Source organism: Theropithecus gelada, chromosome 10, assembly GCF_003255815.1.
Source record: "Theropithecus gelada isolate Dixy chromosome 10, Tgel_1.0, whole genome shotgun sequence".
Lineage (NCBI taxonomy): Eukaryota > Metazoa > Chordata > Mammalia > Primates > Cercopithecidae > Theropithecus > Theropithecus gelada.
Window position 1 is genome coordinate 91,385,356 of NC_037678.1, and position 14,146 is coordinate 91,399,501.

The window sequence follows — 14,146 nt, forward strand, 5'->3', positions numbered from 1 at the left end:
GCTTTTCTCTCAGCCTGTCCTGAGTGTGATAATAAGACAGGAATTGTAAGTGTTAAGTATTACCACCAGGAAAGATAACGTCTGGTTGATATGGTATGGTGTCCACTTAGGACATTTTAAACAGTTTCAGCTAAAATGTCTCTATGATGAAAATAAACACCAGATAGAAACCAGACATGTAATTACAAACATTCTCTCTTTTTCTGAACAATCAGGGATGTTCTGCCGTTTACCTTGAAGTTGCCTTATGCCATTTCAACAGCCAAGTCGGAGGCTCAGCTTGAAGAACTGGCCCAGATGGGACTAAGTAAGTGTGTGCCCCCTGCCTAGGTCTATCTAAAAATGAATCCACAGAGCAGAGTCAATGGTGGGCTCAGTGAGGCTACATTGCTCCGTCAGTCTCTCCAACTTCTCCATCAATGAGTTTGGGCTACCCAAAATGTTGACGTCCTCATGTAAACATCTGTAACGTGTTGATGTCTTCCTTTTCTGAGGAATCTTGCTGGGGAGAGGCAGCACTTGACAGAAAGGGAAATCCAGTGTAGTGCATCTCGCATGCATGATTTTTTTTTTTTTTTGAGGGGCACATGGGCATTGATGGTACTTATGTGCTTTGAGGAATTTGACAGCACAGAATCTAGAGTAACATCTGTCCCACTTCCTCTCTCGTCATTCAGTTCTTGTCCTGCTGCTCCGGGCCATGTCCTAACCTGTCGTGGATCCCTCCTCTGGCAGCTGGGTACTTGCTTCCCCGTCCTGCCCCTTTACCGATGTCCCCTAAGTCCCCACAATTCTACCGGACAATAGTTGACAATGGATCAAGACATACAACTCACTCACTTTAACTTATTTTCTCCATTGCCCTGGGGGAATCTATGTGGGTTTAGCTTTTGCAAAAAATGTTCCTCCTAGATCAAAAGAGGAAATTCTCTTAAGATTTTAGGACTTCACTCACTATGATACTTGACCTAGCAAATAAAAGATGTATGTATTCCTCCTCCAGCGTATTTTTCTCTTAAAGAACTTGTTTTGAAGCGAGTATCATTTCCAGGGAAGCTTCAGAGAGGAGCCTAGGCATGGCTTTGAATTCCCTTCTGCTGAAACTGCTTTTTTTTTTTTTTTTTTTTTTGAGAGGGAGTCTTGCTCTGTCACCCAGGCTGGAGTACAGTGTTGAGATCTCAGCTTACGGCAGACTCTGCTTCCCAGGTCCAAGTGATCCTCTCACCTTAGCCTCCCGAGTAGCTGGGGTTACAGGCGCTCGCCACCACGCCCAGCTAATTTTTGTATTTTTGGTAGAGACGGCGTTTCACCATGTTGGCCAGGAAGGTCTCGAAATCCTGACTTTTGGTCATCCACCTGCTTTGGTCTCCCAAAGTGCTGGGATTACAAGCATGCACCACCGTGCTCAGCCATGAAACTTAGACTGTATCTGTAGAAGGATTGCCTTCTGTGTTTCAGGCCTGTCAGATGGCAAGACTGGGTAATGGGATTTGGAAAGAGAACCCTGGTAAAACTCTCAGGCCATAGAAATGTCCCTATTTTATTTTATTTTATTTTATTTTATTTTATTTTATTTTATTTTTTTGAGACGGAGTCTAGCTCTGTCGCCCAGGCTGGAGTGCAGTGGCCAGATCTCAGCTCACTGCAAGCTCCGCCTCCTGGGTTTACACCATTCTCCTGGCTCAGCCTCCCGAGTAGCTGGGACTACAGGCGCCTGCCACCTCGCCCGGCTAGTTTTTTGTATTTTTTAGTAGAGATGGGGTTTCACCATGTTAACCAGGATGGTCTCGATCTCCTGACCTTGTGATCCGCCCGTCTCGGCCTCCCAAAGTGCTGGGATTACAGGCTTGAGCCACCGCGCCCGGCCAAAATGTCCCTATTTTAAAGTCAGCACCTTCTTTTGCAGCTAAGTTCTGCATACCTTTGGAGAGAGATTAAAATACTTGCTGAAGTTAAGTCAATATTGTCAACTAGATTCCAGGCCTCTTGAAGATGTGCACCGAGTCTCAGTTCTCTCTCCTGACCTCTGTCCACATAGCTCCAGTTTGATGGTCCTGTGTGCATAGTGCTGAGTCTGAAGGACCGGAGTATCAAGGACAACGCTTGTGCTATGCCAAAGAAAGGGGAAAAGAGTTTGCTTCAGTGGCTACTAACCAGAAGCGACTAAGGGCTAATTCACATATATTCGACTTGTGATTCTCAGTGTGCATATTATCCATTTTGTGTAGAGATAGCATATTTTAAAATTCTGTGCCTCAGTAAAAATACTGTTCATCAAACTAATATTTCTCGAGGGTCTGCTTTGTGGCAGACACTGTGCCCCAGACCAAGGACTCAAAGATTAATAAGATCCCCTCTTACTCCCTGTGACTCTACCCACTGCCAGTGAGATTTGTAGTTTATATGGGAGATACATACACACATGAACTAAATGTACAACGCCTTACAAAAGTTTTACAGCGGTGACAGTATAAGTCTAAGGAGGACTCAAAGGAGATGGAAGTAGTTTCTCCAAGACCTGCTGTCCTGGCTAATAGAAACATAAGGTTAATCTGTGTGTAATCTGAAATTTTCCAGTAGCCACACAGGTTAAGTTGATTTTAATAATTTATTTTGTTGTATTTAATATATCCAAAACATAATTTCTACATGTAGCCAATATAAAAAAATTTTAAGGTATGAAATGTTTTACATTCTTTTTGTCATACCAGGTATTCAAAACCTAATGTGTATTTTATTTTATTTTATTTTATTTTATTTTATTTTATTTTATTTATTTATTTGAGATGGAGTCTCGCTCTGCCGCCCAGACTGGAGTGCAGTGGTGCGATCTCGGCTCACTGCAAGCTCCGCCTTCCGGGTTCACGCCATTCTCCTGCCTCAGCCTCCCGAGTAGCTGGGACTACAGGCGCCCACCACCACGCCTGGCTATTTTTTTTGTATTTTTAGTAGAGACGGGGTTTCACCATGTTAGCCAGGATGGTCTCGATCTCCTGACCTCGTGATCCGCCTGCCTCGGCCTCCCACAATGTGTATTTTATACTTACAGCACACCTCAACTCAGGCCCTGAATGTTTGTCAGAAATACATGGCTTGTATTTAGATTTCATTAAATTCACAGTTTAAAAAGTAGATTCTCATAACCAAGTTCCAACGATACTTAAACGTTTTCCAGTTCTAAAATTTAAATTGAATGACACTGAATGAGATTTGATACTGACTTCCTCAGTTGCACTAGCCGACTGCAAGTACTCAATAGTCACCTGCGGCTGTTGGCTTTCTTGGACAGTGCAGGAGTAGGGAGAGAGAAGGAGGGATGCAGGACAGATTACATAAGGCATGTGACACAGCTGTTACCTCACAGACAAGGCAGGGCCAGGGTTCCCAAAGGGCTTCACCTCAGTCTACCCATGCCCAGCCATTCTGGGCCCATGGGAAAGAAATACACTGCAAAGCATAGCTAGAGATAGAGAATACCTATTCCAGACCAGGCGCAGTGGCTCACGCCTGTAATCCCAGCACTTTGGGAGGCCGAGGCAGGTGGATCACCTGAGGTCAGGAGTTCAAGACCAGCCCAGTCAACATGATGAAACCCCGTCTCTCCTAAAAATACAAAAGTTAGCCAGGCATGGTTGATATGCGCCTGCAGTCCTAGCTACTTGGGAGGCTGAGGAAGGAGAATCACTTGAACCTGGGAGGTGGTGGTGGCAGTGAGCCAAGATTGTGCCACTGCACGGGCAACAGAGCCAGACTCCGTCTGCCTGGGCGACAGAACCAGACTCCGTCTCAAGGGGAAAAAAAAAGAATAACCTATCCCAAATGGAAATTATAACAGGCACCACTGATCACAGCACTACCTCCCTCAACTTACATGGAACACTGAGACTCATCTGCAAGAGGAGACACAAGTAGTACGGATCAATAAGCAAGCTGCACTACTTTGCAGGGCATTGCATATTTATGAGCATGGTGAGGAGGTTATATAGGATTTGGGAAGGAAGGGCTCCAAACCACAAAGGTAAATGGTTGGGCCTGCACTGCACATTAAGCTTGCTGTGGTTTTTCTGCTGATGGAACCCATGAATGTAGTTTTCCTCCTTTGGTGGTTTTAATGCTGAATGTGTAAAACCCTAGGCAGATTGTGTAACATCCCCCAGGCCCAGCTGCTGGTCCTGCCCATCAAAGGGGAACTTCAAGGCCGGATTCCTTGACTGGCAGCTGCGCCACGGAGGGCATCCCAGGAGAAGTTGTTGGGAAAGGGTGGTGTTGCTTTGTAAGTCGGTTCAGTTTTTGTAAAGCAAGTCAGGAAGCCCCAGTGACTTTTTTTGAGCTTATATTGGAACAATTTCAGTTCCTTTTTTTCTTCCAACTTACCTGTGAAAAGGCAGGGCTGGAATCCTATGTTGGCCAAGCCATTTCTCCAGGGCTTTGAAGTGACAGGCCCCTGGAGCTTTCCTGTGAGCCCACAGCTGGGCCTGGCAGGCTTCCTGCCCTTTCCAGTAAAGGAATGCAGTAAACCCGAGTACAACGCACCCCCCCACCCCACCCCGCAAGACTCGAGTTGTCATGCAGTGTGCTTTTTTTAATTTGTGAAGGAATGGTCTGAGAGTACCGTATTTACATTCTTGTGTTCACTGATAATGACTTTCAGATTTCTGGAGCTCCCCAGCTGACAGCAAACGCCCGAACCCTCCACCTCCCCATAGGCCTCTGTCCTCCGACGGTGTCTGTCCTGCCTCCCTGCGTCAGCTCTGCCTTATAAATGGAGTGCATTCTATCAAAACCAGGACGCCTTCAGAGCTGGAGTGCAGCCAGACCAACGGGGCCCTGTGCTTTATTAATCCCCTTTTCTTGAAAGTGCACAGCCAGGACCTCAGTGGAGGCCTGAAACGGCCGAGCACAAGGACTCCCAACGCGAATGGCACGGAGCGGACTCGGTCCCCCCCACCCAGGCCCCCGCCACCCGCTATTAATAGTCTCCACACAAGCCCTCGGCTGGCCAGGACTGAAACCCAGACGAGCATGCCAGAAACAGTCAACCATAACAAACATGGGAACGTAGCTCTGCCTGGAACGAAACCAACTCCCATCCCTCCACCCCGGCTGAAGAAGCAGGCTTCTTTTCTGGAAGCAGAGGGCGGCGCAAAGACCTTGAGCGGCGGCCGGCCGGGCGCGGGCCCGGAGCTGGAGCTGGGCACAGCTGGCAGCCCAGGTGGGGCCCCGCCTGAGGCCGCCCCGGGGGATTGCACAAGGGCCCCGCCGCCCAGCTCTGAATCACGGCCCCCGTGCCATGGAGGCCGGCAGCGGCTGAGCGACATGAGCATTTCTACTTCCTCCTCCGACTCGCTGGAGTTCGACCGGAGCATGCCTCTGTTTGGCTACGAGGCGGACACCAACAGCAGCCTGGAGGACTACGAGGGGGAGAGTGACCAGGAGACCATGGCGCCCCCCATCAAGTCCAAAAAGAAAAGGAGCAGCTCCTTCGTGCTGCCCAAGCTCGTCAAGTCCCAGCTGCAGAAGGTGAGCGGGGTGTTCAGCTCCTTCATGACCCCGGAGAAGCGGATGGTCCGCAGAATCGCCGAGCTGTCCCGGGACAAATGCACCTACTTCGGGTGCCTAGTGCAGGACTACGTGAGCTTCCTGCAGGAGAACAAGGAGTGCCACGTGTCCAGCACCGACATGCTGCAGACTATCCGGCAGTTCATGACCCAGGTCAAGAACTATTTGTCTCAGAGCTCGGAGCTGGACCCCCCCATCGAGTCGCTGATCCCTGAAGACCAAATAGGTAAGTATCCGCTTTTTTATAATATAAAATCTATTGTAACTCTGTCCGGGCAGTGCCACCTGTGTTTGTTATTTTTGATGAAGTTTACTCCATCAGAACAACACCCAACTCCACCTTCTCTCCCGGTTTGAATGGAAGAATCAGTTTCTCAAAGTAGGTGCTAACTGCCAGGCTCAAAAATGTTTTTGGAGTGGCAGATTGGGACTGCAGAGTGATTCTATTCAGGGATGGAGTTTGGCCCTCTGTGGGTCCAGCTGCCGCCTTCTGTGGTAACGTGTGTGTGTTACACGGGCTGGGCGTTTCTGGAAGTGTGCTTCTCTGCAGGCTATGCATACATACAAAGGTATTTTTGTTATCTTCTGAGAGGCAGTGGGTATTTTGTTCTGCCTTGGTTGCAAAGGAAACTTTTTATTGAGCTGTATGTAGCGTATGTTCAGAGAGCACAAAACTCAGGTATGCATTGGAATGAGTTTCCACCGCGAGCTTACCTGTGGGACAACTACCAACCCCTGGATAAGCAAAACCTGACCAGCATCTAGCGAGCCTGGGACCCCTGTTCTCCCTCAAGGGAACCATCCTGCTGGCTCCTCATCCCATAGACTTTCTGTAAGCAGCACAGCTTGAGAGTAAACAAAAACTGAAAAAGACAGGTTTGTTTTGTGTACCTTTAAAATAAGTAACATAGTTTGGAGGTCACATGAAAGGTGTTTTCTCCAACGTCAAGGGGAAATACTTTCTTTATAATCTCATTTAAAGGATGAGTTGCTAATAGTTACTTTGGCCAAGGCAGATTTGAATTTGGCAAGCAGTCTTTTTTTCCAGGGTGAGAATGTTGAAGCGTTTTTTGTTTGTTTGTTGTTTTTAATTTTAGAAGGTTGACTCTTGAAGGTTAATTTCAGAGACTTTATTCACTAGGCAGCAGGCGCATTTGGAGCTACCAAACATTTCCAGGCGGTTCAGAAGCTAAACCCCAATTTTTTCTTTCTGATTGGTTCCATTTGTTGAAAGTAGTAAACAGTGTGTGATAGAGGACTCTTTCTCTCTCTCTCTCTCTCTCTCTCTCTCTCCCTCTCCCCCCTCTCTTTTTTCTCCTTTAAGTGATTTTCAGCAGCTCTTTGATTTTCTCACAAAGGAATCAAAGCCTTGTTTGTTTTCTTGTGGTTTGACTGAGGCCAGGCCTGGTTGATCAGGGCGTGGTTAAAGCTGGGGTGTTGCTGGAGTGAGTGGCTAAAGGAATGTGCCCTTGTGAGGTGCCTTCTAATTGAAAAAGACGTCAAGGAGACGGCAGAATATCCATGCAGGCTGCCTCTTTCCCCATCCCACCAGAGACCCGCTCTCAAGGGAGACCACATTCAGACTCAGTATTAACAGAAACCCAACCTGCAGGGGAAACTTCCTCTTAGGGGCTGGGGTCGGAGGGGGTGCAGCCAGGCAGGCGCTGATGTCAGGGCTGAGCTATGTGGCCATCGGCGCCAACCAGCCCACAGTGCCTGGCCTTCCCTCCCTGCTGATGCTGCAAGCACCAACCCAAGTTAGTCCCGGGAAGCTCTTCAGCCAGCTCCTTTTGTAGTTAAGTTTGGATATGGTACTTGCCCTTAGAACTCAAGGACTCACTCATTTTCTCCAAAAACATGCTGAAAATTATATACTTCACTACTCTAGAAGGATGCAGCTTTTAATTTAAAATGATTTATGGAGCTTCGAGTACGAGCCCGGTAGCCTGTCCAATCTATTCCAGTGGATCCTCACCTCACCCCTGTGAACAGGCATCGGCATCCCTTAAGGATTGGAGGAAGGCAAGGAGGGCCGTGCCAGGCCATGCCATTTGTCCGACAGCCACACTCTCTAGTAAACTAGCAGGTGCAGTGTTTGAACTTCCGTCGGATCAGAAGCCCACGTTTGCCGAGCTCACTGTTCTGCTGCTGCTGCTTGTGCTTCTACTTTCTCATCAGTAGTTCAGGGAAATTGTAACCGCAAGGCCAACCCTGTGTTGAGGCAGCTCAGAATAAAGCTCTCTGTTGAGGTACGGGTATGGCCTCCACAAGCATTGCCGTGCTTTTTCCGTGGGTTTGTTTGGTTTGGTGTTTTTAAACTTTTGCACTAAAAGCAGTCAGTTCCTCCTGTTTCTCCACCAGTTCAAGCTTTCACTATACTTTCAAAGCATCATTCTGTTTTGAAAGTATAGTGAAAATGTTGGACTTTTGAAATAAAGAAGGTGAGTGGGAGCAGGGGTCAACCTGAGAAACGCATCACAAGTCCAGGTGGAAGAAAAGAGGTGACCCTAATTATTAGAAAACCAGTCCCCATAGAGGTGCACTTTACTAGATGAGGCCTCTGACCAGAACATGGACTTAGATAGCCCACTTGTCTAGGTGGGCTTAAAAACTTGTCTATGTCTGCTTTAAAAAAAAAAAAAAAAAATACCTATTTCTATCCTCATTTCCTATAGCTTCTGAAGAAGATAGCTCTGAACTAGAAGACAGAATTCTAATTTAAAGCCTAGATTTATGCATCATCCTGAAGTCAAGAAGGTAGGAGGAGATATTACACTGGTTTAATCCATGTATGTTAGAGCAGTCATTTTTAGGTGAAAATGAACCTATGAATGCATGCACATGTATCCCTTTAGTATGGGGAGATAATACTCATCTGTCTTCTTCAGAGGGTGGTTATTCCGTTGCATAGAGAAAAGCTAATGAGAAAAACAAATAGTTCTCACTCACTTACCTTTTGCCCATGTGCTGGTGTCACTATCCCTTCTAGCACTTTCTGGACAAGTGCAAATGATAAACAGTGAATCAATCTCAAAACTGAAAAATTGCCCCTGTAAATGATTATGTCCTCTCTTGGAGAATTTGCATTCTATGTAGACTACCCTTTGGAGCATTTCCAACCAAAAGCCTAGCTATGCAGAGTTTCCTGAATACATGTTCATTGCCTGGCACCAGCTTGGCTCTCCTGGTTGGAGGATGAAGCCAACGCGGGTGAGACACGGGCTTGTTCCCGTGTGCGCCAGCTCTCTATTCATTCCAGGCCACATACTGGGCTTCCCACCCAGAGACCCATCACCTACTCTTACCCCTCCAGAGTACGTGGTACGTGGAAGAACAAACAAATGCTTTAATAAGAAGAGTGCAGTTTGGGGGCCCTACTTAAAGCCTTGGGATCAACCACTTCATGGACAGTGTACTGCGCTCATTGCTGATGAGTCATGCTATAGGATCTAGATGGGGTGAAATCACTTCCTGCTCCAACATACGCTCCTCACTGGTGGCAGTTCACATCCACCACTCTTGCTTTAGTCTTTTTCAACCCATGGGGGAAATCCATCCAAAGTTTCGGGTAGAGAAATCTTCATTTTGCAGAACTTGTTGCAATGGTGTGGTTAGTGTTCTCATTTTGGTAAAATGAAGTTTATTTCTGACTTGATGTCAGTCTTGGGAAATCCCTCTGTTTTCAAGGCTTGTGTCAAGAAAAACAAAATTCATCCAACTCCAAAAATGTTAGTAATCTTAAAGTTTCTATTTCATTCAGATACTCTCCACAGACTATCAGCAGTGATACAAAAGAGCCAACTGTTCATATTCCTAAAAGTCAGTAGTGGAAAACAAGACAGTACTGTGTTTATTTAAGTGGTACAAACCAAAATGTATGGTTTCTCCAAAGAGCAATTTAACGATTTGAAGAAAACGTATCCTTAAAATCAATTTCCACATATTTCAAAGATCACTTCGATTTACGTATCTGAGTGTTTTTTGTTTGTTAATAGAGAAATGATACAGAAAAGACACCAGAGAGTATAGCACACATAGAAAACAGAATTGAAATGATTCCCGGGGAGTTAAACAATCACAACTACTCTGGTTCAGATCTGTTTTTTGTTTTTGTTTTTGTTTTCAAGTGAGTATTTAAGCTGGCTCTAGCTTCAATATCTAGTGTGACTTGTTTTGTTTTTAACTTCTCAGGTCACAGTTTGGTTCAAGCCCCTGAGTTATCTGGGTTGTTTTTTAAGATAAAGAGCTATTCTGGGGCCAGGCGCAGTGGCTCACGCCTGTAATCCCAGCACTTAGGGAGGCCGAGGTAGGTGGATCACCTGAGGTCAGGAGTTTGAGACCAGCCTGGCCAACATGGTGAAACCCAGTCTGTACTAAAAATACAAAAAAATTAGCTGGGCATGGTGGTGGATGCCTGTAATCCCAGCTACTCGGGAGGCTGAGGCAGGAGAATCACTTGAACCCGGGAGGTGGAGGTTGCAATAAGCCGAGATCACGCCATTGTACTCCAGCCTGGGCAACAAGAGTGAAACTCCGTCTCAAACAAGCAAACAAACAAAAAAGCTCTTCTGAGAGGTGTAGCCAAGGAGACATGTTAGTGCCAAACAGAGATTAAAACCTTGAATCTTCTGACTTCTGATCTAGTACACGTGACCCTATCGCCTGAGGGAACAAATGTCCTTGTAGAGTTAACAAGAGGCAGAGAAAAAGAAGAAAGATTGTGATATGCAAAAGGATACCTGTATTATTTCCAAAAATTAATTTAAATAGAAAACCACGATAGAAAGCACCTGTTTTTCTCCCGTGGGACATCCTTTGTTGAATAATTTTTACTTTAGGGCACAAAATGGGGTCAATTATCTTACATCAACCAAAACAAGGTTGATACCCCTGGAGTTGTGACTGTCTGCCCCGGAGCCCCTGACTCCATGACAGCCTGCACAAGGGGGCTGTTAGCTCAGTAATTCAGAAAGACTTTGCTCACAAGGTGGGTGGGGGATGGCATCACAAAATAAGTCACACGAAGATGTCTGCTCCAGAGTATCTTCTGACCATACTCGTAGAGTCTTTCTACCTCCCAGGCAGGAAACCTCACCGGGTAAAAGAGGAATTCGTGTAGGAATTGAGGAATGTCACCCAAAGGACACCTAAAATGCTGCATGAAGTTTGTGGCAGCATCAGGCTCTTTAGGGCACACCTATGTTTTCCCACCCCTCCACTCCAGCCAAAAGGAGAGTTCCCACTGGACGCCTCTGTGAGGCCAGCACTGCATAGATGCAGCCCTCCCTGGTGCTCAGGTCCTACCCACAGCCTTATCTCACTAGCTCAGTCCCGCAACAGGGCACAAGTGGTGTAGACACAGCCCCCACTCTCTTCTCGCAGACACAGTATCCACTCTGGAGCTTCTCAGTTATTGTCCAGGCCTAGGGGAAGTCATAGCCGCCGCCTCTGTGGAGTCAAAGCGTGCGAATTAAATGCATCCCTGTTTTTAAAAGAGCCAAGTGAGAGCACTGGTAATCGCTCCTCGTGGGCGGCCCTTTATGGTTTACAAAGCACTTTGATGTGTAGAATCCCCTTTAATCCTCCGAATGCCTTGGGAGGCTCCATTTATTGCCCTCACTTCTATAGATGAAGAAACCAAAAGCGTAGCAAGGTCAAGCCAAGATGCAAGCATGACTGACGTGGACCCTTGGCAGGCCTTGTCTATACTTCTGGTGGCGGGGAATTATCACTGCCTTCCAGTTGGTTTTATGTGGCGGAAAGGTGACCTCAGAGGTGAAGGCACATCACACCAGAGGGTCCTGCTGTCTGCATGACTCATCACTGACGTTGTTCTCCCGATCCCCTGGCCAAGGCAGGGTATGCCAGGTTTCTGCCCTGTAAAGTTAAAGATTCCCCTCTTTCCACACTCTGTTCTTTGGAAGCAAGTCACTTAGCACTGCCCACACTCAAGAGATGGAGTGGAATTAAGCTCCACCTCCCAGAGGTGGGAGGATCTACATAAATTATTTGGAATTCTTCCATAAGGGAGACTGGTCTCTTCTTCCCTGCTTTCATTTTTCCTATCCTTTTACTAAAACACACTGAAATCAGTCCGATGGAGTCCCTCCATCAAATATCACACAGAAGTAGCCCATACTTTTGTAGACTGGCTTTTCCTGAAGCCCACCAAAATGAGCGGAAACTGAAGTGGATCAAAGCCCCAGTGCTTGTTATCCTTATTTCGGCCCCTTTCCTTGCTGGGCTAATGGGATCTTCCTTAAAATCATACAGTGTCCTTTATTATGTATTATTTATGAGTCGAAGTGTGCATGGCCAACAATACTTAAAACCAATCCAGGTTACAGGACATCCCTGCGGAGTGACGGGGTGCCCCACACCTGCCTGCCCCACACCTGGGCGGTGATTTCATCACTAGAGTTACACACCTGTATTCTGCAGGGTAAAGACATAATTCCTTGTCTTCTCCCAAAGGAAGAATTTTCTGTTAAACGTCACACTTTTGGAGTGTGTGCTGCATGAGGGCCTCGTGCTGGGGGCTTCAGCGGACACTAGGGACTGCAGAAACCCAGGCGTGGTTTTCAGAGGGCTTCCCCTCAAAGAGAGAAGACGAATTGACTCTATGTCAGGGCAGAGACAACAAAGAAAGCAGCGTGCTTACGAGGCATCAGATGCATACAAGTGCTCCTGGGGGAGACGCCTCCCAGTCCTCCCAGCAACCACCCTGGGAAACTGTGAATGGCCCCATTTTACAGATGAGGAAGCTGAGGCTGGGAAAGGTCATCTTCTTTGATGGTTAGAAACCAGAAAGCTACCCATTCAAACTCTGCATCTCACCTGAGTGCGTCTGCAACCCCAGGTGGCCTGCCGTTTTTTTGTGTAGTTTGTAATAGAAGATTAGCAAAATGCTGTCACGGCGGCCCCAGTGTCATATTTTCAAGATCCTGCCTTCCACTCTCCTCAGCCACCAGCTCTGCTCACGTAAGATAGAGAAGTTTCTTGACTGAGAGTCAGGGGCTAGTGGTGGCTCAGAGGAAGGGTTCAGGCAGGTCTGAAGCCCTGACTCTGCTGTGGCTGACTTGTGGGTGCTTGGTCATATTTCTTAATATCTCTGTGCCTCAGTTGCTTCACATGTAACATGGTGTTGTAGACGCCATTGTGCTCTGCCCACTGACACTTGCTTACCAGTCTGACGTCCAGCTTCCCGCACCTGTGACATTTTGCATGACGCTTTCACGAGAGCTGTGGCCCAGGGTGGGCTAGAAAGCCTGGGAAATTGATGCCCATCCACCTCCAGGAGAAGCCTCAACCAGGGTCTGAAGGGAGCATGTGTATCCATAACCCAGCTGCCTCTCTCTCCTCCAGGGGGAGCAACTCTAAGGCATGTTCAACGCCACCTCTTGGAGTTCCCCAGCAGGGCTGAGATCCACCTGCCAGTGGTGATAACTGGCTTAATAAAGCAAACTATATTGGCTGCCTTCTCTCCCCAGTCAGTGCTTCCTGGGATCACTTCCCAAATTTAACCACTCACACTCAAATCCTTGTCTCAGGATTGGCTTCTGAGAGAACCCAAACTAAGACAAATAGGGATTATGCACCCATTTTAGTCAAAGAACTGTTTAAATACCTGTAAAGTACTTAATAGACATACTGAGCTTTCACTCAGTGTTAGTTCTGATCCTTAATCCAATAATACAGCCAAAGGAGAATATGCTAGCACATAAAAAAAGAAAGCATCAAGCCGTTTTGCCCTTTTTGTACCAAGGGAGGTCTATGTGCCGTCTCCTGACTTGTCAGACTAGAAGTAACCTGGGTTGCATTTCTTCTCCAACACCTGGGAAAGTCACCTGACTTCCAAGCCTCATGGCCATCTGTAAAATGAATGACAGAATGACAGTAATTCCAGCATCGTAGGGCTGAAGTGAGGGTTAATGAGGTAATACATATAATATTAGACTAGGAAGTGCTGAAATAAATGCCCAATAAATGTTAGCAATTATAAACGTTTAGATGTCCACAATTTGACTTCCCTACAAGAAAAGGCCCATATCTTGTTATCAAACATTAGCTTCTATTCTACTACTTTACCTTTTTAAAAAAAATCAGAACGCTAGAACTAGAATAAGTTAAGAGGTCATATGATCTAAACTCATGGATTTTTAAATTTTAAATATGTTTATGTATTTAGGAGGTACACGTGCAGAATTCTAAGTAGTGTAGTGATGAAGTCTGGGCTTCTGGTATACCCATCACCTGAATAATGAACATTGTAACCCAATAGGTAATTTTTCAACCCTCACCTCCCTCCCACCCTAACCTCATGTTATATCTTTGTCAAGTAACTTTAGGTTGTAACCTGTACAATTTTTAAATTATGATTGTACTTTAAGTTCTAGGGTACATGTGCACAACGTGCAGGTTTTTTACATATGTATACATGTGCCGTGTTGGTTTGCTGCACCCATTAACTCGTCATTTGCATTAGGTATTTCTCCTAATGCTATCCCTTCCCCATCCCCCCACCCAACGGCAGGCCCTGATGAAGCTGGAAACCATCGTTCTGAGCACACTATCACAAGGACAGAAA

General features: G+C 46.5%; 1 protein-coding gene across 1 annotated transcript in view; it reads left to right on the forward strand.

Annotated features, from left to right (window-relative positions):
* Positions 1–14,146, forward strand: part of RIN2 (Ras and Rab interactor 2) — a 252,710-nt gene that overhangs the window by 219,606 nt on the left and 18,958 nt on the right. Inside the window, exons 8-9 of the mRNA XM_025399242.1 lie at positions 216–307; positions 4,652–5,785. Of these exons, the coding sequence (XP_025255027.1) occupies positions 216–307; positions 4,652–5,785 (1,226 nt within the window). The remainder of the gene's footprint in view (positions 1–215; positions 308–4,651; positions 5,786–14,146) is intronic.